This window comes from Notothenia rossii (genome assembly GCF_949606895.1).
Source record: "Notothenia rossii genome assembly, chromosome: 9".
In the NCBI taxonomy this organism is placed as follows: Eukaryota; Metazoa; Chordata; class Actinopteri; order Perciformes; family Nototheniidae; genus Notothenia; species Notothenia rossii.
In genome coordinates this window covers 9,991,546-10,015,225 of record NC_136907.1, presented here as the reverse complement: position 1 = coordinate 10,015,225, position 23,680 = coordinate 9,991,546, and the positions used below count along the sequence as shown (strand labels likewise).

The following is a 23,680-nucleotide window of genomic DNA, read 5'->3' as shown; positions in this document are numbered from 1 at the left end:
GACAGGATCATAAATGGTGGAATAAAGGTTCATGTCACAGACAATTGTATCTACATTATAAATCACACATATTTGATATCACATTATTCATTAGGTAAATGTAACATTCATTCTTAGGAGTTGTTTGTTGTCTTTCATATAGAGGCAGAGTTTAAGAACACCAACAAAGAGTGTGAATCCCTGAAAACTCAGACCATTAGGAAACACCAATTCACACAGTCTCCCAGTGACTGATTATGAAAGACTTGCAACATGTCACACACCATTTCACACCCTGTCCTATCCATTTAGACTAGAGTGTATCAGACACTTCAAAAACATATTTTGGAAAAGCTCTTAAAGAGTATCAACAGATACAGCAGTAAAGCTCTCATTTATCATCTACAGTACCTGTGCACTACAACTCTTGGTCATCAGGTAACGGCAGATGGTGTAGATGTGTAAAGAACCTGGAAAACAACAGAAAAAAAATGTACATTATACAGTTAAATACCAAAGCTTGCAGTATCTTGTAATTAATCATTTAAATGTAAAAATCCAGACGTTTTGTAATTATTGTAGTTATTTTTCACTAAATCTTGCACTTCAAGACAAAACCAACATATTTCTGGGAATCGTAGGATAATGTTAGGAGGTTACCACTTTGACTATACAAAATCACATAAGATATGTTTACAAAGTAAGCTTAGCAGTAACCCATGCATCTAGAACCTCAAGCAAACACCCTTTTGGACATATACTTAAAATCTCCTCTTCTGTCTCACATTGATAACTTGTTTTGTTCTTTCAAAAGTTTCTCTCAAAATAAAACATGAAAACTGGACAAAACTATTTAAGCTGTACCATTATATAGCTGCCAGCAGAGATGTTCGTGTTGCTGAACAGCCTGCATCATGATCCTGAGGAAGTTCAGTACATCCAGCAGTTTACAGAGTCCCTTTTGGCTGAGGACACTGTGCCTTTTCTCCAGTTCAAACATACACAGGGCACAGCCGTGCATTGCACGGATCTACAGAAACAAACAGGCACATGGACATAGCAAATATATCAGGGTTCAGGAAAAAACAAGTTCAAATATCAATGGCCTTCACATTACAAACATTTGAGTAATATAAAACAACTAAGTACAAAAAAGCATGGTATGCAGTGTACCTTCAAGGCAAATGTATCTTGGTCTGTATCAAACCCTTCAGGGAAGAAGTAGGCCATGAAATGTTTTACATCTGTGATGTCAGTTATCCTCACTGCAGCAGAGTTGAACTGCAGCAGGTTGAGACTGTATCCCTGCCAAAGGGCTAACTGGTACAACTACAAATAAAGAAGAAAGGGAAGGAAGGTATATAGAAAATGTCAATTAGTGTAAGTTATGCAGTCCCAACAACCAATGGAAAACTGTCTCCAATACTCAAATGTATCACATCAACACACAACTTACCATGTATTATGAAGCTAAAGCATTTGTCACAACCTTGAGTGGTAAATATCTAAATAAGCATCCATCACATCCATTATCACATCCAACACTGACCAGGGTTCCTTTCACCAGTCTGCATATTTAGACTGATACAATTATGAAGCTAGAATGTAATCTGTTTATGATCAAATGCAGCAGGTAAAGTAATTGAACTACAGAGTGAAAATCATATTGGCAGGTATTGAGTAGTAAGCTACTGAGACTTACCTTTATCCCAAAGAGAAAATCTGCAATCTGCAACATGCGCTCCTGATACAATTTCCAAGGCAGTCGGTGTTTGTACTTTTTCCATATGTCCATTTGGATTTTCATCCTTTTAAAATTAAAAGAATCAAATTAAAAACAAAAGGGTAAAGATAAATGTAATTTGTAACCGATCTGACAAGGCAACACTGAAATATATATGACTTGATATGTATGTTGTAGCATCTGTTTCATAGGATGTTAAGTCAGTCACATATAATCAAGCACATTTAAAAACTCAGACCAGGATTAATTTTATTAAAAAATAATTTTAAAAGAATAATGTTGTCCAAAACAAATGGTGCTCTTAACAGAAGAGGAATCAAAAGTTTAACTGATGCCTTCATTCCTTTTTAAATATTTACTAAAACGGAGGCCCACAACAATGTTGTTTAATTTGACTGGTGGCCCAGCCTAATGTTGGGTTGGCCACGCACCTGCTGTTACACGTGAAGTACGTCCTGCGTGTTTGCTAGCTTATGAGTTATGAAGAAACGTCATAACCCAAACAACTGGCTTTGGCCATATTAGTAGCTGAAAAAGACTAAAAACAACTTTGCTGAAACTTTTTTCTTCTGGTAAAGCTGCCATTGATGTAGCAATGCCAACAGTTAGGATAATAAACAGCAATAATCTAGCCGGCTAACTAGCACTTTAATTAGCCAGCTAACACTATGTTATCTCACCCTTTAGCATGACAGTCGTTGTTTCGGCTGGTAGAGGAAGCGGATCGTCTCATCAGCGTTATAAACGAGCTTATGTCTCGTTCAAAAGTTAAAACAACGGGGTTTCTATTATTAACTTTCCCGTAATATGAAGCAGGTAAATCCATTTCTGCGGCCACAGCCGTACCAAAGTAACCGACTTATTTTCAGCCAAAACCAACTGAACTGCTCCAAGCCACAGGGACTACCACATCACCATGGTAACGACGCTAAACAGTAGACAACCGCAGGTGGAAGAAGATCTCAGATCTTGTTCATGAGTAAAAGTAGAAGTACCAGAGTGTAGGAATACTCTGTTACAAGTAAAAATGTTTCTTATTACATTCCCTTTAATTACGTTTACTCATTTGCATTTAGGCTACTGTATAGTTAAATAGCTTTATTATATGCTTTATTCATGTAATAAACAACTCTTATTACTTGCATATTTATAAAGTAATTCTCATTTTGTTTCTGCTTGCATGATCTTTTTCCTTTTTATACATATTAAATTACTATTTTTGGTGGAATCCATTTCACTTAATAAGCAGTCTAAATTTGATCTTCAGCCACTGTAGTTTCTGTGTTTAAGCTGGATTTTTGGGTTTGAAACTCAGTGGTAGATTCTCAAAAAACTCAAAACTACAGCTTAAAAAGGAAATATAACATAAAAAATGGAAAAGGCATGGAAGTCACAAAAACAGTGGTTTTGCAATGGTTTGAAAAAAAATCTGTCTCTATAAGTGCTTGTGGATACCACAGATTTAATCTGACAGGAAGGATGGAGCAGGGACTGAAATGAATTTGGTTGGCACAGCTGTTGGACAGTTGGAAATGACTTCATATTTTACATCTGAGCTCATAGCAAAAGGATAGAGTCTCAGCTAATGCTGTCCCATACAAACTCATCAATTCCCATTCAACCTCACATCCATTCTGCACACAAACCTAAAGCTTCTGGCACTCAGAGCAGGGCAGGCTAATGCTCTGGCAGCTATTCCTCAAACAAACACAAACACACGATCACACGGACACACACATCCAGACAGGGGCATTTCCTGGGATATGAGTATGGGGGCATCAGCAGTACTCCGAGCCAGTGTCCACTCATGACTGTGAGAAAGGAAGAGAGACAGAGAGAGAGAGAGAGAGAGAGAGAGAGAGAGAGAGAGAGAGAGAGAGAGAGAGAAAACTGCCACAGTGCTACAGATGAAACAATGAGTGAGATGTAGAGATAAACAGTTGACATCATTGTTCCAGAAAGATCAGCCTGTTGGCAGAGTCCCTATGCAAGTGTGCATGGGAGGTTATAGAGGGGGGGGGACAGAGGGGGGGACGTGAATAGTGACAGAGCCACGGTGGGATGGGAGAAAAAGGCCTATAAATGTGGTGCAAGGGAGCACAACAGCACCCATTTCGGACCAAGTCAAACCAAGAGTCTGCCTGTCCAACGTTTTTTACTTTTCTCTGGAAACGCATCATGGATATCCCCATCCAGTATCCCTGGTACCGTAGGGCCTTCCCACATCGACTCTCTGATCACTCCATGGCAGAACCTCTCACTGATTGGCCACTTTTCTGGCCCTTCCCCTGGGCCTTCAACTTGATGCGCCCTTCATCAATGCGCTGGTTCAACTGGCCCGAAAATGGATACAGTGAGGTAAAGTGAAATTATCCTGTGTCCGAATTTACATTTTCCTTAAAAATATCACGACTATATCTCGTAAAACTTATTATATGTCAATAAGTAATGTTCTGCAGTTTAAAATGATGTGACGGGCCAGTAGATGTATTAAATGCATATACATCTTTAGAATATGAGATTTGTTATGGTTTCACATTATTCAAATATGACACTGAAGAAAATCCTCTTTAGTTCCCTGTATGTTTAGGAGGCTTGCACTGCTTAAATACAAGCTAACTGCTGCTGTGTTTTTATAGATGCGCATTGAAAAGGATCGCTATGTCATTTTACTGGATGTGAAGCATTTCTCCCCCGAAGAGCTGTCTGTCATTGTCAGTGACGGATCCATCACTATACACGGCAAACATGAGGGCAGACAGGTCAGAAGGACGTTTAGATAGAGATCTACAGAAATAGTCAAACAAAAATCTATTTGTTGACAATTTACTGTTATTTTTGTTTTCCAGGATGACCACGGCTTTGTGTCAAGAGAATTTCGGAGGAAGTACAGACTTCCTGCTGGCGTGTTAGGTGCCAACGTCACCTCCAATCTGTCCTTTGATGGTATTCTCACCATCACTGCACCTCGGTCATCTTCCGGCCCTGAGCACCCTATTCCTGTTTCCTGTGAAGATGGAGAACCTAAACAGAATATGTAGAGCGGAGTGACGCTACTCATAACTATTAACCCCAAGTGCAGCCTGTTTTTATAACTAACTTGTTTCAGTAGTTTCATAGTGCACTTATGCAGTAGGCAGGGGATACAGGGTTAGATGGCAAGTGCCTTATAATTATTTCGAATCTTATTTTAATTCTAACTCACTGTTATTCTAATGTCTCTGTCAGACAACGGTTCTTTTAAAACAAAAGCTAATTGACTATATTTGACAAAGTGTTGTATAGATGTACATACACCTCTGTGACAAGACACATTAAGGGTGATGATCCTATTTGTGAAGCAATTTCCTTTAGCATTTCCAAATGTTATATAATCTCTGTGTTGCTTAGTGATACAAAAATAGTTTGTATGGTTGTAACCCTGCAGCTCCCTTTTAGTGGAAATTGCAAAAGTAAATTTTAAGGAGTGGAATTCCAATACTTTTTCAAAATTGTCCACTGGAGATGATAAAAGACAAACATGGTCAAACCTATTACATTTACAGTAGACAGTACTTTCTGAGTAGGTATGCGTAAGATGCAAACTGTGCTTTGTTTATTATTTTAGAATAGTGTTGGTTTCTGTATGTTTCAGGGAGGAGGGAGTTCTCTGGAAGCATATGCAGTCATTTTTAGTTTGTTCAATAAATGACACCATAGGACTTGGGACCAGGTGTGTGCTCGCTGAGAGGATGACGTGTGTCAATGAGCAGGAGGGAAAAAAGGGGACTATGGAGAAACTGATGTTTGGAGGGGGACAGATTTGATCACTGGGCTCCTTTTCTGCTGAGGAGCATTGCCTCTGAGCTGCTAAGGAAAGTGTGTGTGTGGATGTATGTGAGAGCGAGTGCATATGTAGATGCAAGAGTTACAGATAATTCCTTCATTTTGGCTACAACCCTCTGGCATATTAACACAGAAAACAACAAATAGAATAAATGTTGATACTCAAAATCACATCTCTGCTTTGTGTTCTTTTTTTAATGTCTGTTTTTGAAAGGTATGTCAAAACAACACATGCATACAATACATTTGGAGAGAAGCGGAATCATGATTAATGTATTTGCAGTGCAATGCATTTGTCCTCTATTTCAATATAGTCCCCTTTAATAATAAAAATATTATATAGAAAGCATCATTTATTTTGTAGACATTTTCTAGACAGTTGTCACATTGGTATTTATTTTGTGATGCGAAAACATCAAAAACAATGGAGCACAAATTACGTGAATCAGAAAAATGCGAAACAGATACAATCAGAACGATGGAGTATTGCAGGGAGTAGAACAGACATAGTCCAATATAGAGCGTTAAGCAGCAATAGCCCTTCGTAGCGCTTTGACATTTTCATTATGATCACAATCTAGAATCATATTTTGTTGTGCCGAGCTGTTCATATCTTCTAAGGTGCAGGTTATCAACAGTTTGGATAAGCAAAACTACATATCAACAATCTGTGTAAGATCAAAAAATATGTTTATCTTGGACAAACAAAGTTTATTACCATGTTGTTCTCTTTGTTGGTAATTGCAACATTAGTTGCAGTAGAAGTCCCAGTTCTGAAAATAAAAAGAGAGGCAGAATTAAAAGAAAGCATCACTTATTCTTGTTGAACTGTATGAGTGTGTGTTAACCTACAGTAGTCTCGACTTCGGTGCTGGCTGGCATGAGGGGATGGGTCTCCTCCACTACGCTGCTTGGGAAGTGACCAATGCGAGCCTCCTGCTGTCCGTAATAGGAGTCTTGTACCTGAAAACAGATCAAATCGATTTAAACTTGACATGGAGAGGGATATAGCATGACTTTAACAAAGACACAGTGTTTTGGTTTAGACCTGTGTCAAAGCAAAAGCATTTTTTTAACTTACACTGCCAGCCCAGAAGAGGTTCCCTCTGCCTCTTAGCATTGCGTAAACATAGATGAGCTGGCCCTGTCTGATGGGGATGAATCTGCAGTCTCCAGGGTAATAGTCCTGCACTGCACGAGCTATTAGGATAGGATCTGTACAGGAATAGATATACAAATATATATAATGTCATATTGTAATGCACATTAAGAAAGCTTAGCATGTGTATTATCATATCCATTCTACCTACTGTACTGTTATGTGACTCTCAATAGAAGCAAAAATAAGTTAGTGAGCTACTTACGGCTGCATTCGGAGTCAGCGCAGAGTTTCTTTTCAGAGAGTTTAGGCATCTGCCTTCCAGCTTCAGAGGTGGGCAGCAAAAGCCACACTGAAAAAGCAAGCCAGAGTTTGCAATCCATGTCTGTATTTGAACGCACCTAATGATCCAAAGGTCTTGTTTTAAGCTTAATAAAAGCTTGTGGACTTTCTGTTCTGTTTGCTGTCTCTGAGAAAGAAGCAGGTTACATGGATGGCATTCCCTTTTTCTACTCTCCCTACCCCCTTACCTCTTACACAAACACACACAGAGCTCCTTTCAAACCCTACAAGCAGGTAAACAGGATGGGGGTGAGGAGGAGGGCTGGATTAGACAGACCCCTGCTTGTGTCCTGACCTTCCCCTCTCTCCACCCCTCACCCTGTGTCACCCTTGCTCAAACAGGAGAATGTAAAACTTTGTAGAAACACATTCCTCTGAAATAATCTGTGTTTTCCATTCGTTCTTCAGCCACTAGATGTCAGAACATTTTTGCAACAAACATATGACTTTGTCCCTCAGAGTATTCCTCTCCCTGGTTCCCTTCCTTTACCTTTCCTACTCTAGGAGGAGGAGCCAATGGCTGTATTTACATACTGTATGTTTCCACTACCAAGGAAACCAGCTGAGCCTCTCTTGTGCAAACACTCCCAAACACAGTCACACAAACACTCACGCATACACTCACCAAACAGGAAGACTATACCTGTTGGGTGTGAGTTGGCCGGGAACTGTCAGGTAAGACAGACTTACATTTTTTTTCCCTCCAGAGTTGAATAATAGAGATCTCTTGATGAAAAGGGTTAATGTTTAGAGGATAAGTACAATTAGTGTTCTTTTGTAATTATGTATAACAGGAATACAGCATGGTTTCAAGGTAGTTCTTTAGGTAAGATGCCAGATTGTGACGTCAAATGTAAAGATGAATCACGTGGGAGGCTAAAACTTCGGAGTGCAGCTACAGTGTGACCAAAATGTAGTTTAAATTGACAAAAAGATGTCATCATGTTTTGGTAGCAACGTATTTTCAAGTGTTAATTTGGGTAAAACATCAACAACGACAACAACCTGGACTTTAGAGACCTGAGACATACTTCAGAGACATATTTTTAGGACATGGAGCACATTACCTTTGGAATTTAGGGAGGGGAGTGAAACAAAGATTACAGGGGAGCTGGTATTTCGGTCAGAGTAACAAAAGCACCTGTTGGACAAAAGACCTCCTTCAAGGCAATGTGAGATTGTATTACTAGATAACAACTAAAGCTGTCATGCATGTCCTGATTTTCACAGTTAGCGTCAATACATCTGTTTGTTGTGGTTTTTCTGTGCTATTAATGGACTTTTCTTTCCGATAGTTTTATCAACAAAGAAGACAAGATCTGAACATCATTAGGATTCTTGGAAGCAGACATATCTGGATTACAAAAGTGAAAAATCAAACTCCTCAATCCTCTCTGAACCCGATCGTCAAGTTACAGAAAAAGGACTCCTGTTTTTTCCGAAAGAAAGATATCATGGCGGTCCACCTGCCACCTGTGTGATAACAAGTCCAATATCTGGGACGATGATTTCTATCTAGACCCACAACACAAGACTGCAGCTATCAACAATGTTCACCCCTAGAAAAAGCAGCCTCCCGTCCCCCAGCCTGGAGGACTCCTTCTTCCCTCTCTCCTCATCGTCCTCAGTCTCCCTTTCCTTTGCCCTCCCCTCATCCACATCCTCCCTTGGCAGCAGGGACAACGGAGAAGGGATAGAGACGGATCTGATACTAGCTGCAGAGCTGGGGCAGGCTTTACTGGAGAAGAATGAGGAGCTGGCAGCCTCCTTGGAGCAGAGGGAGAGAGAGATGGAGGTAAGGATAAAGCTGCTGTAAGCAATGTTTCCTGTGGCTGTGCAAACACTATATAGTTATTGTGAGATGGGAAGTAAAGGAGCACAAACATGTTTTAACATAGAGAAGCATGCATGACATTGAAGTAAGTCTAGATGTAAGAGCAATCATACATGTGGACAGCCTTGTAAGTCTGTATAATTAAGATCAAAGTTTAATTTATGCTTCCTCAGATAATGGAAATGACAGTTCTCACATCCTATTCAACCAGTGCTGATAACAAAATCTTAGGATTTAAAATGTAGTTTTTTGAAACGCAGATATTAACAACATCCTAATGTATTTTCCTGAGCAGTAAAACAAGAGAGGACATGTCACAAAGAGGTCACTGAGGTCACATTTTTTGCATTCTTTTGTCTGTACATACCACACAGACACAAAACTATTAGACAGAGGACAGCAAAAAGAGTAGGAGAGCAGAGGAAAAGTTTGTGGATGGATATTTAGTTATTCGTATTATTATATAAAATGGTAGTAGCGATGGTAGTATTATTTATTTTTTGTTTTGCACACTGCTTGTATTCTGTAAGTTTCTTGGCTGTTACTAAAGATACAGGTATACACTACATAGATATAAAGGTATAAATCTAGCTGTCAGTTTCAGGGACAGATTTACACTACAGGCACAAATCTGTCTCTGATATAAAGCAAAAATAACAGGCTTTTTCCACCCAATATATTTTGAAACTTCATAGCAAGAAAAGATCAGGTTTAAAGTAAACAGTACACGTGTTTAGTTACATCAGTTCTGTTTTTCAAGAACCAGCATCTAATCATGTTGTCTCTACACACTTATACGGCCTGGAAACTCACACAATTGCAGAGATCACATGAAATGACCAAGGTGTATTATTATTATTTATCTTTATTGATCCCAGTTAATGCTGCCTCTATTGTCTCAGGCTTTACAGCAGGAGAAGCATGTTCTGCACAGGAAGCTGGAGATGAATGAGCTGGTGTCTGGACAGAGAGAGGCAGAGCTGACTTCAGATTTAGCTGCTTTGAGGGCAAATCTGGAGCAACAAAACAGCCAGGGGCGCGACCGGCGAAGGGACGAGAGTGAGCAGCTGACTCAGTTAGCCAATCATAACCAACGCCTGGTGGAGCAGCTAGCAGAGGTGGGTTTATATCAGTAAACAGGCAGCCTTTACCCTGCCTTAATGAGCTGCTAACCCACAAAATAAGTCATTACAAGTATGTTGTAATGCTGTGACATTTAAAAGAATGTAAGTGTGTGTATGTGCAACCCAGTCTCATGGCATTTCGTGTATTGGTATGTGTGGGAATTGTCTGCATATGTCATCACAGTCACGCAGACAGAAAAAATGCAGACCAGCAGGTTCATGGAGGCCCATCTTTGTCTCTTATTGTAACAAAAACATGTCTCAACTTTTTTTAATCTACCACCCAATTAGGCGGTTACACTGGAGCACTCCTTAAGGACTGAGCTACGTTCCATCAGAGAAGAGATGGATGAATCATCGTTCAGCCGAAATATCAACTTCACACAAATAGAGAACATTCAAGCAGAGGTAAACCTACCAGTCACTTTTGAATTTACATTGCACAAGAAAATCAATGATGAAGTAACTGAGGTGGTTTGAGTGTGACAGTCATAAACACATTGTGCTGTCTTCAATCGATAGTAGGCCGTACACAAAAGTATTACATTTCAAATGTCCAAATTGTCTGAAATTATAATACAACATGAAAGTAATGAGAGCTGTTTTTAAGTATTGGCATTTGAAGGCCAAACATGTAGCTGTCTCAAATGTTATTGTTTTGGTATTTTATCATGTCGAAAAGTTCTGTTTTGAATTCTAATCATAGGTCATTCTTTAAGGAGACCAGTCTTTCAAAAGCCAAGCGGAAATCAGATCTCAAGATCTCTCTCTCTTAGACTGAAATATAACATCCTTGAGGACTTTAATTTTACATATTTAATAGCGTCAAAATGTCACTAGTGTTAATAATAAACACTTTATTTTACCTCTGTCATTGCACCATTCATTTAGTATTTTGTTTTAAAAAATATTTTTCTTCTTCCCAATACAGAACAAAGTTTTGCTGGAGCGGCTTTCGCACATGGATGCTCAATTAAGAGCTTCACAGGAGGACAGCGATAGACTCCGCATGGAGAGAGAGAGACTGAGAGACAGACTGTTAGAAACAAAAATAAACCTGAAAGAGAAAGAGGCAGAGGTGAGGATGGACGACTGACTGTTATTTAAGATGACATTTTGCGTTGAAAGATGAAGGCTGAAGGAGCCGGAGGTGAAATCATGTGCTGCAAGGAGATATTTACTTGTCAGAATTCATAAGGGACACCTAGTTTGAAGTTCTTGACCTTTAAGTGTGTGCGTGCACCAGTCTCTTACTGTATCTGTGTGTCTGTGTGTGTGTGTAGATAGAGCAGGAGCAGGGAGTGGTGTTTGAGTTACGAAGCGTGAATCGCTCCCTGCTGCAAAACAGTCTGAATCTGGGAGAAGACAGCTTTCTGGACAGTAGACAAACAGAACCTTTATCTCTGCATAGTGAAATTCAGCAATCACAGGTACACACACACACACTAAAAAAAACCTTCTTATGTCCTTATGACAGTTAGAGACTGATCCCTACTGTTTTTTCAAAAACCGAGCCTCTTCAAACCCAAATTTGCATCTAATGCCTTGACACCAATAATAAGTGTTCTGACCTTGCTGAGCGTTCTATCTGTTGTTTTTATCTCTCCTTCCAGGCCAAAGAGGCTCTTCTCGCTCACTCCACAGTCCTGCAAGCAAGAGATGAAGAGATACAAGCACTCAAAGAGGAGGTCTGTTGATCAACCACAGATACACCTTTCATAACCCAATTTCACTTGGTGATTGACCTGCGAAGATACAATACAGACGTCTTAATGGGTTGGTTTAGAAATGGGTGTACATACATATGTGCTACTATGTATATGCAGTGGTTCCCAACCTGGGGGGCGCCAAAGATCGCAGGGGGGGGGGGGCCAGGCCTCAGATGATTTGAGGCCAAATATCACATTTAGACTTTTTTTAAAAAAAAGTTTTACATATAATTGTAAAGCAATACATGATTGTCACTAAAAGCCTTGTCTCTACATTACAATAAAACATAACAAATAATTGATTAATTCATTTGAATAAAAATTCAAGTTAGTAGCTATTAAAGGCATAAAAAGACAGAAATGTATAATTCTTTCTTTAATAGAAATATTTATTCTCCCCGTAAAGTGCCCCCCCCTTGTGTGTGTGGGAGGGGGGGAACGCAACTTCCAACCGGAGTCATTTGGGGGGGCTCTTGGGAAAAAACGTTGGGAACCACCGATGTATAGCAATATATTTGTCAAAAATGTACAGCTAATCGAGCAACATAACAGTCAGACAAGTGTGACTGATATTTAAGTTAGAATGAATGCACATCCATCATGCTACAGTCCACAAAAAAATAAAAGACGTAAAATGTAACACTATTTCTGTGATCAGTTGTGGCCAAATATATATAATATATGCAAATGATACGTACGTGTGATTCAGCAACTGATACTTCTTTATCACATACACTAAAAAGGGACTTGTTATTGAAGTAGGAGACATATTGTGTTCATACTTTACTTTTATGAATAATCATAGATTTTGGATTTTTAATAAAGAGAAAGATTAGGTTTAAAATTAAATTGAAGAATTGTTAACTTGTTTATTGATATCTTTGTGGAAAAACTATATCAGACAATAATTATATTTCAATGCAGAGGCCTACAACGTTCCTTAAGGGGATCTTTAAAATGTATAGAAATTATGGAAATCTGAGTATTTAAATGATGATGAATAACATATGTATGCAATTTTGATGTCACAATTTGCAGTTGCAATCTCAAAGAGATGAGTTGGAGTCTTTGAGGCAGGAAATGGAGCCATTCGGAAGCAGCTCTGAAAAGCCAAGCTACAGGTAATGCTTAACAACGACGTATTTGTCGATTTGATTCCCTCTTATTCCAAGAAAGCACACAGTGGTTATGTTATGCTTTTTATTATTACCAATGTGCAGTTGCCTGGAAAGTGAATTGACCATGGTGCGTCAGGAAAAGGAATCCCTAACGCAGCAGCTTCTCAACACCATTAAACACAAGGTGGCGCTGTCTCAAGAGCTGGAGGCCTGGCAGGTGAGTCTGTGTGCAGAGATACACATACATCTAAATGATGTGTCTTTGCAACAAGTTACAATAGTTTAGTTTAAAAGCAGAATTTCGTTTTTCAATCTAAACCTCTCATCCTGTTGCAGGAGGACATGCGGCTGGTGATCAATCAACAGGTGCAGCAAAGGGAGGAAGAGAGACAGAGGGAAAGAGTGCGAGAGAAAGACAATGCAGTGGGATTACAAAGAAGCAGATCTTTGAAATTGAAGGGAGAAGGAGGGAAAGGATTTTTCTCCTTTTTTAAAGAAAAATAACAACGATAGCTGCTACCAATTTAGACGGACAAGTGTCAGCCTTTATCTTCCCCACTGAAGCTGGATGTGTTATCACCACCAACCAGGGATATGTTTACAGACCTCTTATTTGAATATATATTTGTATATATGAATGTGTACAGTAAGTCATTTCAGACTTTAGTATTTTATATTACATTTTAAAGCCAACAACAAGTCTCTGTAACGTTTTTTTTGTCACCGTAGGCCTTCTTTAAACCTTGGTCTCTGACTTTGTGTTCAGACAGAACATACAGAATAGGCTATTATACAGATCATGTCTTTCAATTGAAAACACACTTAATGGAAAGACCTGATTAGACATAAACAATGTTGTAACCTGGGATTTGTATGCTTCATAAACATTAAGAGGGAAGAGGAAACAGCAGAAAGACTGGAGAAATAAATACAGAAAACTAAGTTTCTGGAGAGCTCAGTCAGAGTGAATACAAACACACAGTTGGTGAATCCATTGCTAGCTAGCTAATGTCTGTACAGTCTGCTCGGTTGCAGAAACACAAACTGTCCACTGATCCAATTACAATATTTGCTTAGATTTCTGTCTGAAAAACACCTTGCGGCAAAGCAATCGGACCAGCCAGACATGTAAAGGTTGCAAAAGCCAGTTTTGGTGAACATCTTGCAGACATAGACCAATATTGAGATTCATTTTGAGTGTCTGGTGCTTCTTGACACCCAAAAAATGTCCAATATTAACTCTATATTTAGCTTTGTTTTTGTGTTAAAAAAAACCTGACAACATTATCTGGCACATTATCTTGCTAGATGCTAAACTCTGTACATAGAATCAAACCGTTGAGCTAAATGAGGCTAGAAGGCACGTGAGTTGATGCTGATGGTAATTTTTGACAGGTGTTCATTTTACGTTGGTTTGTCAATATGAATGACTGCTTTCCTATTACATGTAGACATTACATCCATAGTTAACACAAAGAAACATTAATTTGTGGAGCTTTAAACCACAATGTTGCTGGACAGAACTGAAACGATTACTTATTAGGGCAATGAAGAAACACAGATATTCTGATAGAAATAACATTTTTAATAAATTAAGTCAAAATGACAGTCTCTCCCTTCCACATCTCTCAATGCTTATGTTACATAATGTATAAATAATATAATTTCTGATAGCTTAAAAAGGACTGGAAATATCCCCAAAGCAGTGTGAGTAGTGCAGTTTGTATACAGGCCAGTGTTTCCACATGCCTTCATCAATAATATACATACAGTACATTCCTGGCTCTGCAGAGTCAGTGCAGCGCCGCTCTCACATCCCTCCACTAGAGGTTAGTTTATGGAGCAGAAACTCTTATCCTACAGTCAACAGGCTGTTTGTTTATGTGTGGTACCTCACAGTTTTATATGCTGCAAAAACACAATCAAACACACAATATTTTACCCATACACACAGTTTTAAGGAACACACTGGCGTTTTAGCACACTTGTATCCATTTTACATTTCAGCTGACCACTTTGGTTTAAGATGAATATGGGTTAGGGTTAAACAACCGAAAAAAAAATTAAGACATGGAGATTGTGAAATTATATTAAGTACCCTGATATGATTCCTGTAGGACTGGATTCTTTAGAAAATGGTCAGCTAAAATGTAAGGTATACAAAAATGATGGTGAGTGGGCCAAAACGTAAAATCACATTTATCTTTCAATATAATCTATATACGTACATTACGTTTCTTGAAGACTACCTACAGTATAAAACGTAAGTAATTTTCAGTTTGCAGTACAGTATGCCTCTCATCCTTTCTGCTTTCATGTCCAGAAGGTGATGTGCAGTTTGGTTTCATTGTGAGGGTTACACATCCAAGTCACAATTGTTGACGCCCTCAAATAACCTTTTTCAGAAACATCACCTCCTTTTTTAGAGGTAGCTTGCAAGTTTAAACACCTAGACAATCCACCATACTCAGGGTAGTTCAAGTGTTTTAACAAGCCTCTGAAGCAGGTCTCTGGATGGATACCCTGACAGCGAGCTGTAACTCCAGCAGGCGCTAGGAGAGGATTATCCCACGTTGATGCCCAGGCCCACTTGTAACTTGTCTCCTCTGTGATTTACAAAGGCACCCATAATCAGGGTGGCAGGTAGCGGGGTCAGGCGCTTCTCCAACACGCCTCCAATTATGCACCGACTGTTTATCATACCTAGACACACACATGAAAATGGTCTCATTTTATCATTTATGCATGTTAATAGTTTTCACTCAGCATGAGGTTTGAGACAAAGTTGGAGAAAGGAATTTACCTCGAAACACCATGTTGGCCTCTGGGAGCTCCATCTGGTATCCAAATGAGGTCGTGGTCTCCTGCGTCCTGGTACTGGCTTCAAACTCCACCCCGACTTGGATCTGGTGAACACGAACACATGCACATTTGCACCATGCACCAAGGGAAAATGGAGCGTTTATACATTAGAGTTTGCATCTGCTGTACCTGTTTGTTGGCTCTGTGATAGTAACTAGCATGGGCACCTCCTTTCCCAGCATTTAGCGTTGCCACCCAGTTTGGTCCTACATCAAGATTTGAGAAAAATGTGAAACACTGCCACCAAATCAAGGAAAAAAGATACGAATGGTAAAGGCTGTATTAAACTATTTTTATGAGGCAGATTGACGATGAAACGCAACATCTTACTTGAGTACTGTCCAGCTAAAGTAAGAATTCCTCCTTCCTCTGCTCGACCCCGATGGTAGACCAGCTCCCCTCCTAAAACCAGCCCAGAAGTCACACTCTGCAGGAAGTGTGCCACAAGGATAACTGTCCAAGAGAAACACACAGATATATAATAGTTAGATAAACAAAGATTAACCAGGTAATGTATCTACTAGGGCTGCAACCAACAATTGTTTAGATTATCGATTGATCAGCGCATTATTTTCTAGATTCATTTGATTAATTGTTTCGTCAATCAAATGTCAGATTACACTTAAAACAGGAAATGTTCATATTTGAAAGACTTTAACAATCAATGTCTTATCAAAATAGTTGGCCTATTTCTTTTCGTAGTTCAGCTTATCAATTAGTTGACTAATAATTGCAGCTCTATTATTTTGATGCTTGATTGAGAAAAAACAATTTACTGAATTGACTGTTTTCTGTAAACTCATATCAAAAGATATTCCTATCTTTCCACCTGTCTTTTCTCACCTGACTCTCTGAGGACGTCCGGATTGGCTACTGTCACAGCAGCAGTGAAGTCGTTCCCTCTGTACTCAGTTTCAAACTGCCACGTCACAAACTGGGACTGCTGGGTCTTTAACACAATCAACAATTCAAATAAAAATGTTGTTCAAAGTGACGAGTGCACTGACAGCGTAAACATAATGGATGGAGAGACATTAGGATCCCACCTGGAACACTGTTCTGGCTCGTACTCGCTCCGTGAGGTTCAGCAGAGCGTGAGCGTTCAGACTGCCAGAAGAGTCCATCTCCCCGATCAAGGCGGGGGCATCCTAAAAATGTGAGGAAAGATCCAAATGCAACCAGTCAACAAAACAGCAGCTTCTTCTGTTTTTATATACCAACAACCACATTAAGCATTGAGTAATGGATAAATATTGTATATGTGACGAGGACTCATGTTTGACCTTGTCCTTGCTGTAATCATCAGACTGAAGATGCTCCACGTGGAATCGATAGTAGGAAGGACTAACAGCACTGAGGTGAAGAGCATGACTAATCTGGAAGCAAACACATACAGTAAATTGATAATACGGCATAATAACATTTTCAGATGTAAGAATTACACCCTTATCTTTAGTAATTTTATGAGTTTAACTGAATGTGTCACCTTGAAGAAGCTGCTTAAAGTTTTATTGACGATCATCTTGACTCCCTCAATCTGTTGAGGGAATACATCTAGGGAGAAAAACAGTCAGATTCAATACATTACTATTTTGCTGCTTTTCTCAGTTTTTGTACCACGTGGCAGGTTTAGTCTTTTATCTATGGTGTGCACCCTACAGATGGTTCATTTTAGTTTGACATACCTTTGCAGCTTCTATGGAGAGAATGAAAGCTGCCCGGGTTGGGTAGGCGTCCATCTCTCCTCTCCCAGCGTGGAGGACTGTCCCAGTGAGCAGGATGTGCGTCCCAGCGAGAAGGAGGGCGGTCCGTGGAGAAAGGCCAGTTCTGATGGCCCGGACCGGAAGACAAAGCCAGCACACTGCCCATGTGGGTGCAACACTTCCTACATGATGCAAAGAGACAAATAAGAGAGATATATATTACGCTTCATTTATTGTCTGATTTCTTCCATAGATATTTTTTCAATGAAACAAACTCATCTTGTTATTATATACAAACTTAAGACAAAGAACATGCAGTAATATAAGTGTCAGTATTTAAAAAAGATTAATGATGATGCAATGTCACATTTATCTTCAGCCAGTGACTATATGAAGAGAACAGAGGCAAAGTATTAACTGTACACAATTGAAATACAATTGAAGGAAGACAATAAGCTTTTCTGGACAAAATAGAGCATAGAAACATCAAGGTATCCCATTGTACTAACACCTACACTAAGAGAGACCAGAACAAGTTTGTGACACATACATCAAGATTAAGAAAAAACATATATATTTAATAATAATAATTGAATGCATTGTGCTATATCTTTAAATTGGACTGACTTGCATGCAAAGCATTAGTTGTGAAAATGATCATTACTATGTGCATCATGCAAGGATGTTATTATTATGAGCAGGTGCAGCAATCCCGTTAGCTAGCATGACCTTAGCATCAGCAACAACACTCAAATCTGTGCACTAGTGAGTAATGTGACCTACTTCCGTTTATATCGAGAGACGTTAAAATCCAACACCGATTTGAGAAGTGCACATCGGAACCCGTCAGGTGGTTTGAATTATATATTATAAAATATCATTCATAGTGGGATCATCTGATGCAGCAAGTAGCTCCCTCCTCCAGATGTGATGCGCCAACCTGCAAATCAGTCCCTCTGAAAACACGACGTTTGCTCTGAAAATAAATTACGCTTTCACATTTACATGTAAAGACTGGAAACTCTATTACAATTTTATAAACAACAACTATACCCATCTATTCATATTTAAATTGTTGTTATGAAGTTTGGAGGTTTTAGGCAAACGTTCCCTAAATGTTGTTTCTGGTCGGACAACTGTATCTGGGACACCGCTTTCAACGCGAGCTGCTCCAGGTGAGATACTTAATGTACTGCATCGCCGTGGAGTAGGAGAAGATCAACTGTTTTTAATTACCTTACAATCAATTTAATTCAAGTTATTTAGCCGATACTACCTAAGACGCGTGATAGGGACGTCACTTACTAAAAATATGTAGTTTTAACGAGTATAATAGTCGGTGAAGAAGAGACTACAGCTGGTCATCTGTTGCTCGTCTCTCTCTCTCTCCTTTCGCCTTCGGACATATCCTTCAGGGAATAGTTTTAGTAAGTTACTTTTTGGGTGTCCTACCTATTCAGTTTTTACTAGCCATGTGTCCTTCACGGAACATATTGCTGGTTGGAGAAGGGAACTTCTCGTTTTCTGCCTCTGTGAGCCAGTTATACTCTGAGACCAACATCACGGCCACTTGCCTGCAGCATCAGGACGAGGCACTGCGGCATGAAGGCGCTGCCACCAACATCCAGACCGTCCAGGACTCAGGTACATGAGTACTGTTTGTACATAGATGTTTGTAGTGGTGGATAGTTACTACACACATACCTCACACACTTAAGTACTTGTACTGTACTTGAGTATTTTTGACATGTACTTCTACTTTTAACTACACTTTACTGTGTGTAGTCAGAGGACGGTGAGCTCACATCCGAGTCCTCGCTCTTAACAACAGGTAACCGTTACATATTGAAATTATCTTATATTTAACTTCAAACATTGGTTTTGTCATTCAATCTATAATTTGTTGATGATTCATAAGGGAAATCCTCTGATTAATGCATAATAGTAACAATCATTTTAAGAGGGACCTTTATTGATCCCCGTAGGGAAATTCGGTTGTCATAGCAGCCACAGAATTAGACAATAAATAATATTATAATATAATATATATTTAATAAATAAATAAAATAATATAAGCTAAAATAAGAATAAACATGTAGTTATAGTATGAATCAAAAATAACAAATGAAATATGATTAAACATATAATACATACATGGCGTACTTAGTTACATTTTTTTCAAGAATATTTTTTACCAAACAATTTTACTCTGTATTACTACTTTTTACTTGAGTAAAATATCTGATTACTTGACCCACCACTGATTTTGTTGATTTGTATATACACATTTTGTTGATTAGGTGGAGAGTTGATTTTCGGGGTGGACTGCACGAAGCTTGCAGAATGTGCCTCTCTTCAAGGCCGTGAATTTGATCGTGTGGTGTTCAACTTCCCTCACTGCGGTAGAAAGAGTGGGGTAAAAAAGAACCGAGAGCTTCTCAAAAACTTCTTCCTCAGGTATGACTGCACTCTTATGAATTAAAGAAGTTTACAATGGCTGTTTTCCATGATGACATACTGAATACTTGTTTTCCTGTGCCTCCAGTTGTGTTCAGCTGTTGTCTGAAGACGGGGAGGTTCATGTTTCCTTATGCAACGGACAGGGCGGGACACCAGCCGACCACCCGAAGAGAGAGTGGCACAACAGCTGGCAGGTGGTTGCCATGGCAGCAGAAGCACACCTAATCCTCAGTCATGTCCACTCTTTTGAAAGTGACAAATACCATAGCTACAAGTGCACCGGATACAGGTAAGGAGTAAAGGTGAGTGTTGCGGTGTATAAATAGAAATGGCCCTTTGTGTCCCTGTGTGTATTTGCATACCCTCTCTCTAATGCTGGTGTTTTGTTGTACAGGAGCCAGGATAAGGGCTTTCATGTGGAGAAAGGTTTGCTCCACGTGTTCACTCGAAGCCTCCCTTTCAGCCCTGCTCAGACACTTCAGGTTGAAGAGGCAGTTGAAAGACACAGAGTGGAGTACAACATAACAGCCGAGCTCAGCGATTACATATTCAGGTACATAGACGCAGAGACTCTCATGCTCCATCAGTAAGTAGCCACCATGGCAACCAAAAGAAAAATGATATAACCACATGCTTACTACTGTCTCTTCTCGTTCATCAGGGGATTGCTTTGCTCAGGTTCTGTCCACCCTGTCAGGATGGTGCAAGATTTTCTTCTCAAAGGACTGGCAGATAAGTGGTCCATCTCTATGACGACAGAAACCGTTCCCTTCCTCCTCACAGCAGAACAGCTGCAGGCGTCTTGCCCAGACTTCAAAAGCAGGGACTGCTGCTGGATCCATCTGCTTCAGAAACACCAGAACTGTGATGCTCATACCTCTAAAAACATAGAGAAAGTTCCAGTTTTGGATAGTCAAGGACACACGGACATTTTGCCGGCCACGTGTGCTACCTCAGATAAAGTGAGGATCAAAGAAGCTGAGAGCTTAATGTCTGCATGCTCTCTGGTTGATCCTGAAAGCGAGAGTTGTCTTTATGTGCTGCGTCCATCACTGCTTCCTCACATGGAAGAGCTTCTCACTAAAAAGTTGATTAACAATGCAGGGAGGCATGGGGAGAATGAGGGGAATAATACAAGTGTTGAAGGACATAAGAAGGAGGGGCCATTTGGGAGCAGTAATGGTGTCACCACCTTGTTATTTGGCCTTAGCGGCCTGGTTTTCAAGAACGTGCCTGTCAACCTTTGGGCCCCGCCAGCCTTTCACGAGCTTCTCCTCAGAGGGATTTTCCCTTCAGAATGTGAGCCAATGAAATTGCTTGGACAGAGGCTGGAAGAGCTGCTCGCACCCTACGGGGTTTCCCTAGTCACAGAACAGGGAGGCCTGCGTCTAATAGCACAGCCTATGGGTTTGGTTGGCAGGGTATTTGCAAGCGATGAAGGTGACAACATAAGTGATGTGTGCGTCACTGTTTCCCTAAATTTGGACCTCCTTGCCGTGCTCCTATTTTCACTCCCTGACTGGCGGCTTCTGTGGTCACACGACCCCCGCTTTATACAACACTTTGAACTCTGTCCTTCGCCAGGGAAACCTTTTCAACCATTCTCCCTGTACCCCGAACCGTTCAGCTTTGACATCAGCTTCTGGACAGGGCCGACGTGGGATGAGAGGAAGTTCCACGCTGTGATAAGAGAGGCCAGTCATGGGACCGTGGAGCAAGTTAAGCTCATCGACACGTTCTCACATCCTGACCTGAGTCAGACCAGTTACTGCTACAGACTCATCTACCACTCACACACACATGCTCTGTCACACACACAAGCCCTCCACTTTCATAAAGACCTGGAAACCTTTCTTACCTCTCGGTTGCAAGTCACCATCAGGTAGCAACATTTGATATCTAGAGAGATGGTCTATTAACCTCCCTTTTTTTACTTACAGATGTTATCATTACATGTCTGCTTTGAACTGCGAAGAAAATTATCCGCAAAACTGTAGTCAAGTGTTTACAGTAGTTGAGGCATTTCATGCTATAGTTTATATGCAATGTGATGTGTAAGTGTGTGTGTCTTTGTGCTTTAATTATTCAATAAATGTTATTTCAAACATGCTTGGTCTATTGTTGAGAATAAATGGTATAGTGGTTGAAATAACCCAGCCTGAAACACCATAACTATTACAAATTAAAGTTCTGTATTTAAAATGATACTGAATTTTACATTAGCAGTATTACCAGCAACATTTACAAAGGGTTAAGGACAAACTTGGATATCTAATGCAAGAAAGATAACTTTGAAATTAATATGCTTTATTCTGATAATATCAGTAACAGGGTTGAGTGGGTCAGAGTGCCACACTCTTTTAAGACTGAAAATATTGTAAAAATATGAAAAATAAAAGAGAGGACTTAGTTTTGGTCTACCCATGGTACTAACTAGCATATGGCTTGCTGATGTTACTTACTGTGTCATCTGACTTACAGTTTTTTCACTTCCTGTGCCAATCTAAAAAGGTTTGGGTAACAGGGTTGAACGCATGTTGAGGGACACACCTTCTGTGCAAAATTACTGTTATTTAAAATATGTTTATGATTAAACAAATTGATTTTACCATTACAAGAGACATATATCAATAGAATAATACAAAGAAAAGTAAATAAAATCCCTATTTTAAATGTTATATTTGACATGCAAGTTGGTCACCAAGAAGCGGGGACAAGAGAAAAATGCCATTTTAGGGGATGTTCGAGAGCTGTTTGATCATTTAAATAATATTTTGAAACCTGACATGAAATGTCCTCCAATTCTGGAATGACCCATAAAGCCTTAAATGTACTTTTTATTATATGCACAAGATGATGGCCAGCTGACACTGTATTTTACTACATTAGTAGTACTTTCCAAGTAACTACCCAGGGATTGTAAAGTCAAATAGTGACAAGTGACTTATTGTTACTTGTGTTAGTTCATTCAAAGTACTTATACATGAAATGTGATAAGAACACTGGTAGTAAATTATTGGACGTTTCGTCTAGTTTTCTAAGCGGAAGAACAAAATAAATGATTTAATTTATCTCTATTGACCGATATCTTTCCCATCCTGGAAATGGAAAACCTTCTCAAATAAGATTGAAACAACCAAACCTGGTGGGCAGGCCCGCCCCTCCCTACACGCAGATCACGCAGACTGCGTGGGTCCTCACCTTGCGGAGGGGGCCTCATCTTCTGCGCAAATGCGGCGCAATTAATCTAATTCGCAAATGCGGCGCAACTCTGCAGTGGGGATGCGAGGCTCCGGCGCTCACAGTCCACGAGCGTGCTCCACTAGCACTTTTGTGTGCACAAACTAGAGGGGGACAGCAAACACCAGTGTGATTTTGGTGACAGTACGACTATCTTGGACAAAGTTTTAGTGGGGGTGCCAAATCCGGCAGCACCAACACCTGGTCTGCCACATGTGGAAGCCCCTCTTTAGTTTTTCTCCTGCTGAGCCCAGAGTAAAATGCTTTTGTGTGCACAAACTACAGTTGAACAGCAAACACCAGTGTAATTTTGGTGACAGTACGATTATCTTCGACAAAGTTCGGGTGCCAAATCTGGCAACACCATGGTCTTCCAACAAATGGAAGCCCCAGTTTCTCACCTGCTGAGCCCAGAGTAAAATGTTTTTGTATTTTGTATTTCTTTACTTATTCCCGTATTTATTCCTGTAGGCCTATTTTATTTTCATTTTATTTTACTCATGTTCTGTCCTCCATACCTGTGTGCTCGTTGTGTGCTTAAATGTACAAATCACCAAATCAGATCACAGCAAGATATATACTGTAGTTGGGTGTTCAATGTTTTAAAAACAATTTGGTGGTCCAGAGGTATATGCATTGGT

At 39.8% G+C, this 23,680-nt stretch overlaps 6 protein-coding genes across 10 annotated transcripts in view; 3 read left to right on the top strand and 3 right to left on the bottom strand.

The window, feature by feature from the left end:
• The window catches only part of cfap54 (cilia and flagella associated 54), a 35,737-nt gene extending 33,121 nt beyond the window's left edge, over nt 1-2,616 (bottom strand). For all 4 annotated transcript variants that reach the window (XM_079647417.1, XM_079647415.1, XM_079647416.1 and 1 more), the window contains exons 1-5: nt 2,404-2,616; nt 1,682-1,787; nt 1,153-1,308; nt 844-1,009; nt 391-449 (exon numbers count right to left, since the gene is read on the bottom strand). In XM_079647417.1, the coding sequence (XP_079503543.1) occupies nt 391-449; nt 844-1,009; nt 1,153-1,308; nt 1,682-1,787; nt 2,404-2,549 (633 nt within the window). In that variant the 5' untranslated portion in view covers nt 2,550-2,616. The remainder of the gene's footprint in view (nt 1-390; nt 450-843; nt 1,010-1,152; nt 1,309-1,681; nt 1,788-2,403) is intronic.
• A 1,157-nt stretch (nt 2,617-3,773) lies between these two features.
• On the top strand, nt 3,774-5,719 carry LOC307017725 (alpha-crystallin B chain-like). Its single transcript, XM_079647453.1, has 3 exons — nt 3,774-4,081; nt 4,363-4,485; nt 4,573-5,719. Exons 1-3 carry the CDS (start codon nt 3,806-3,808, stop codon nt 4,762-4,764), a joined length of 591 nt encoding a protein of 196 aa, XP_079503579.1. The 5' UTR covers nt 3,774-3,805; the 3' UTR covers nt 4,765-5,719.
• Nucleotides 5,720-5,743: 24 nt separating this feature from the next.
• Nucleotides 5,744-7,294, bottom strand: mia (MIA SH3 domain containing). Its single transcript, XM_079647456.1, has 4 exons — nt 6,913-7,294; nt 6,630-6,763; nt 6,401-6,511; nt 5,744-6,321 (listed from the first exon to the last, which is right to left on the bottom strand). Exons 1-4 carry the CDS (start codon nt 7,028-7,030, stop codon nt 6,298-6,300), a joined length of 387 nt encoding a protein of 128 aa, XP_079503582.1. The 5' UTR covers nt 7,031-7,294; the 3' UTR covers nt 5,744-6,297.
• A 259-nt stretch (nt 7,295-7,553) lies between these two features.
• bicdl2 (BICD family like cargo adaptor 2) lies at nt 7,554-13,473 on the top strand. 2 transcript variants are annotated; one of them, XM_079647445.1, is made up of 10 exons: nt 7,554-7,664; nt 8,285-8,784; nt 9,726-9,941; nt 10,239-10,355; nt 10,879-11,025; nt 11,231-11,377; nt 11,561-11,635; nt 12,695-12,777; nt 12,877-12,991; nt 13,111-13,473. In XM_079647445.1, exons 2-10 carry the CDS (start codon nt 8,539-8,541, stop codon nt 13,276-13,278), a joined length of 1,314 nt encoding a protein of 437 aa, XP_079503571.1. In that variant the 5' UTR covers nt 7,554-7,664; nt 8,285-8,538; the 3' UTR covers nt 13,279-13,473. The 2 variants fall into 2 exon arrangements, with proteins under 2 accessions (XP_079503571.1, XP_079503572.1); XM_079647446.1 differs by lacking the exon at nt 11,231-11,377.
• Nucleotides 13,474-14,338: 865 nt separating this feature from the next.
• Nucleotides 14,339-18,377, bottom strand: LOC307017722 (mitochondrial import receptor subunit TOM40B). Its single transcript, XM_079647449.1, has 10 exons — nt 18,123-18,377; nt 17,322-17,521; nt 17,123-17,190; nt 16,920-17,012; nt 16,683-16,784; nt 16,480-16,585; nt 15,967-16,089; nt 15,766-15,842; nt 15,578-15,680; nt 14,339-15,477 (listed from the first exon to the last, which is right to left on the bottom strand). The coding sequence occupies exons 2-10, from the start codon at nt 17,503-17,505 to the stop codon at nt 15,338-15,340; spliced, it is 996 nt and encodes a 331-aa protein (XP_079503575.1). The 5' UTR covers nt 17,506-17,521; nt 18,123-18,377; the 3' UTR covers nt 14,339-15,337.
• A 146-nt stretch (nt 18,378-18,523) lies between these two features.
• fdxacb1 (ferredoxin-fold anticodon binding domain containing 1) lies at nt 18,524-21,908 on the top strand. The gene is made up of 5 exons (XM_079647436.1): nt 18,524-18,983; nt 19,640-19,796; nt 19,885-20,088; nt 20,194-20,352; nt 20,461-21,908. Exons 1-5 carry the CDS (start codon nt 18,812-18,814, stop codon nt 21,683-21,685), a joined length of 1,917 nt encoding a protein of 638 aa, XP_079503562.1. The 5' UTR covers nt 18,524-18,811; the 3' UTR covers nt 21,686-21,908.
• Nucleotides 21,909-23,680: the final 1,772 nt, after the last annotated feature.

Bases quoted from the DNA above. Each gene is read 5' to 3' on its own strand.
- mia (XM_079647456.1), bottom strand. From the start codon at position 7,030: ATGGATTGCAAACTCTGGCTTGCTTTTTCAGTGTGGCTTTTGCTGCCC. The intron at 6,512-6,629 runs GTAAGTTAAAAA...ATCTGTTTTCAG, and splicing joins ACCTCTTCTGGGCTGGCAGT to GTACAAGACTCCTATTACGG. The intron at 6,322-6,400 runs GTAGGTTAACAC...TTTTATTTTCAG, and splicing joins GCACCGAAGTCGAGACTACT to AACTGGGACTTCTACTGCAA.
- LOC307017725 (XM_079647453.1), top strand. From the start codon at position 3,806: ATGTGGTGCAAGGGAGCACAACAGCACCCATTTCGGACCAAGTCAAAC. The intron at 4,082-4,362 runs GTAAAGTGAAAT...GTGTTTTTATAG, and splicing joins CCGAAAATGGATACAGTGAG to ATGCGCATTGAAAAGGATCG. The intron at 4,486-4,572 runs GTCAGAAGGACG...TTTGTTTTCCAG, and splicing joins GCAAACATGAGGGCAGACAG to GATGACCACGGCTTTGTGTC.
- fdxacb1 (XM_079647436.1), top strand. From the start codon at position 18,812: ATGTGTCCTTCACGGAACATATTGCTGGTTGGAGAAGGGAACTTCTCG. The intron at 18,984-19,639 runs GTACATGAGTAC...TTTGTTGATTAG, and splicing joins CCAGACCGTCCAGGACTCAG to GTGGAGAGTTGATTTTCGGG. The intron at 20,089-20,193 runs GTAAGGAGTAAA...TTTGTTGTACAG, and splicing joins TACAAGTGCACCGGATACAG to GAGCCAGGATAAGGGCTTTC.
- LOC307017722 (XM_079647449.1), bottom strand. From the start codon at position 17,505: ATGGGCAGTGTGCTGGCTTTGTCTTCCGGTCCGGGCCATCAGAACTGG. The intron at 17,191-17,321 runs GTATGTCAAACT...TTTTCTCCCTAG, and splicing joins TCTCCATAGAAGCTGCAAAG to ATGTATTCCCTCAACAGATT. The intron at 17,013-17,122 runs GTGACACATTCA...GTTTGCTTCCAG, and splicing joins CTTTAAGCAGCTTCTTCAAG to ATTAGTCATGCTCTTCACCT.
- bicdl2 (XM_079647445.1), top strand. From the start codon at position 8,539: ATGTTCACCCCTAGAAAAAGCAGCCTCCCGTCCCCCAGCCTGGAGGAC. The intron at 11,636-12,694 runs GTCTGTTGATCA...CACAATTTGCAG, and splicing joins TACAAGCACTCAAAGAGGAG to TTGCAATCTCAAAGAGATGA. The intron at 12,778-12,876 runs GTAATGCTTAAC...ACCAATGTGCAG, and splicing joins TCTGAAAAGCCAAGCTACAG to TTGCCTGGAAAGTGAATTGA.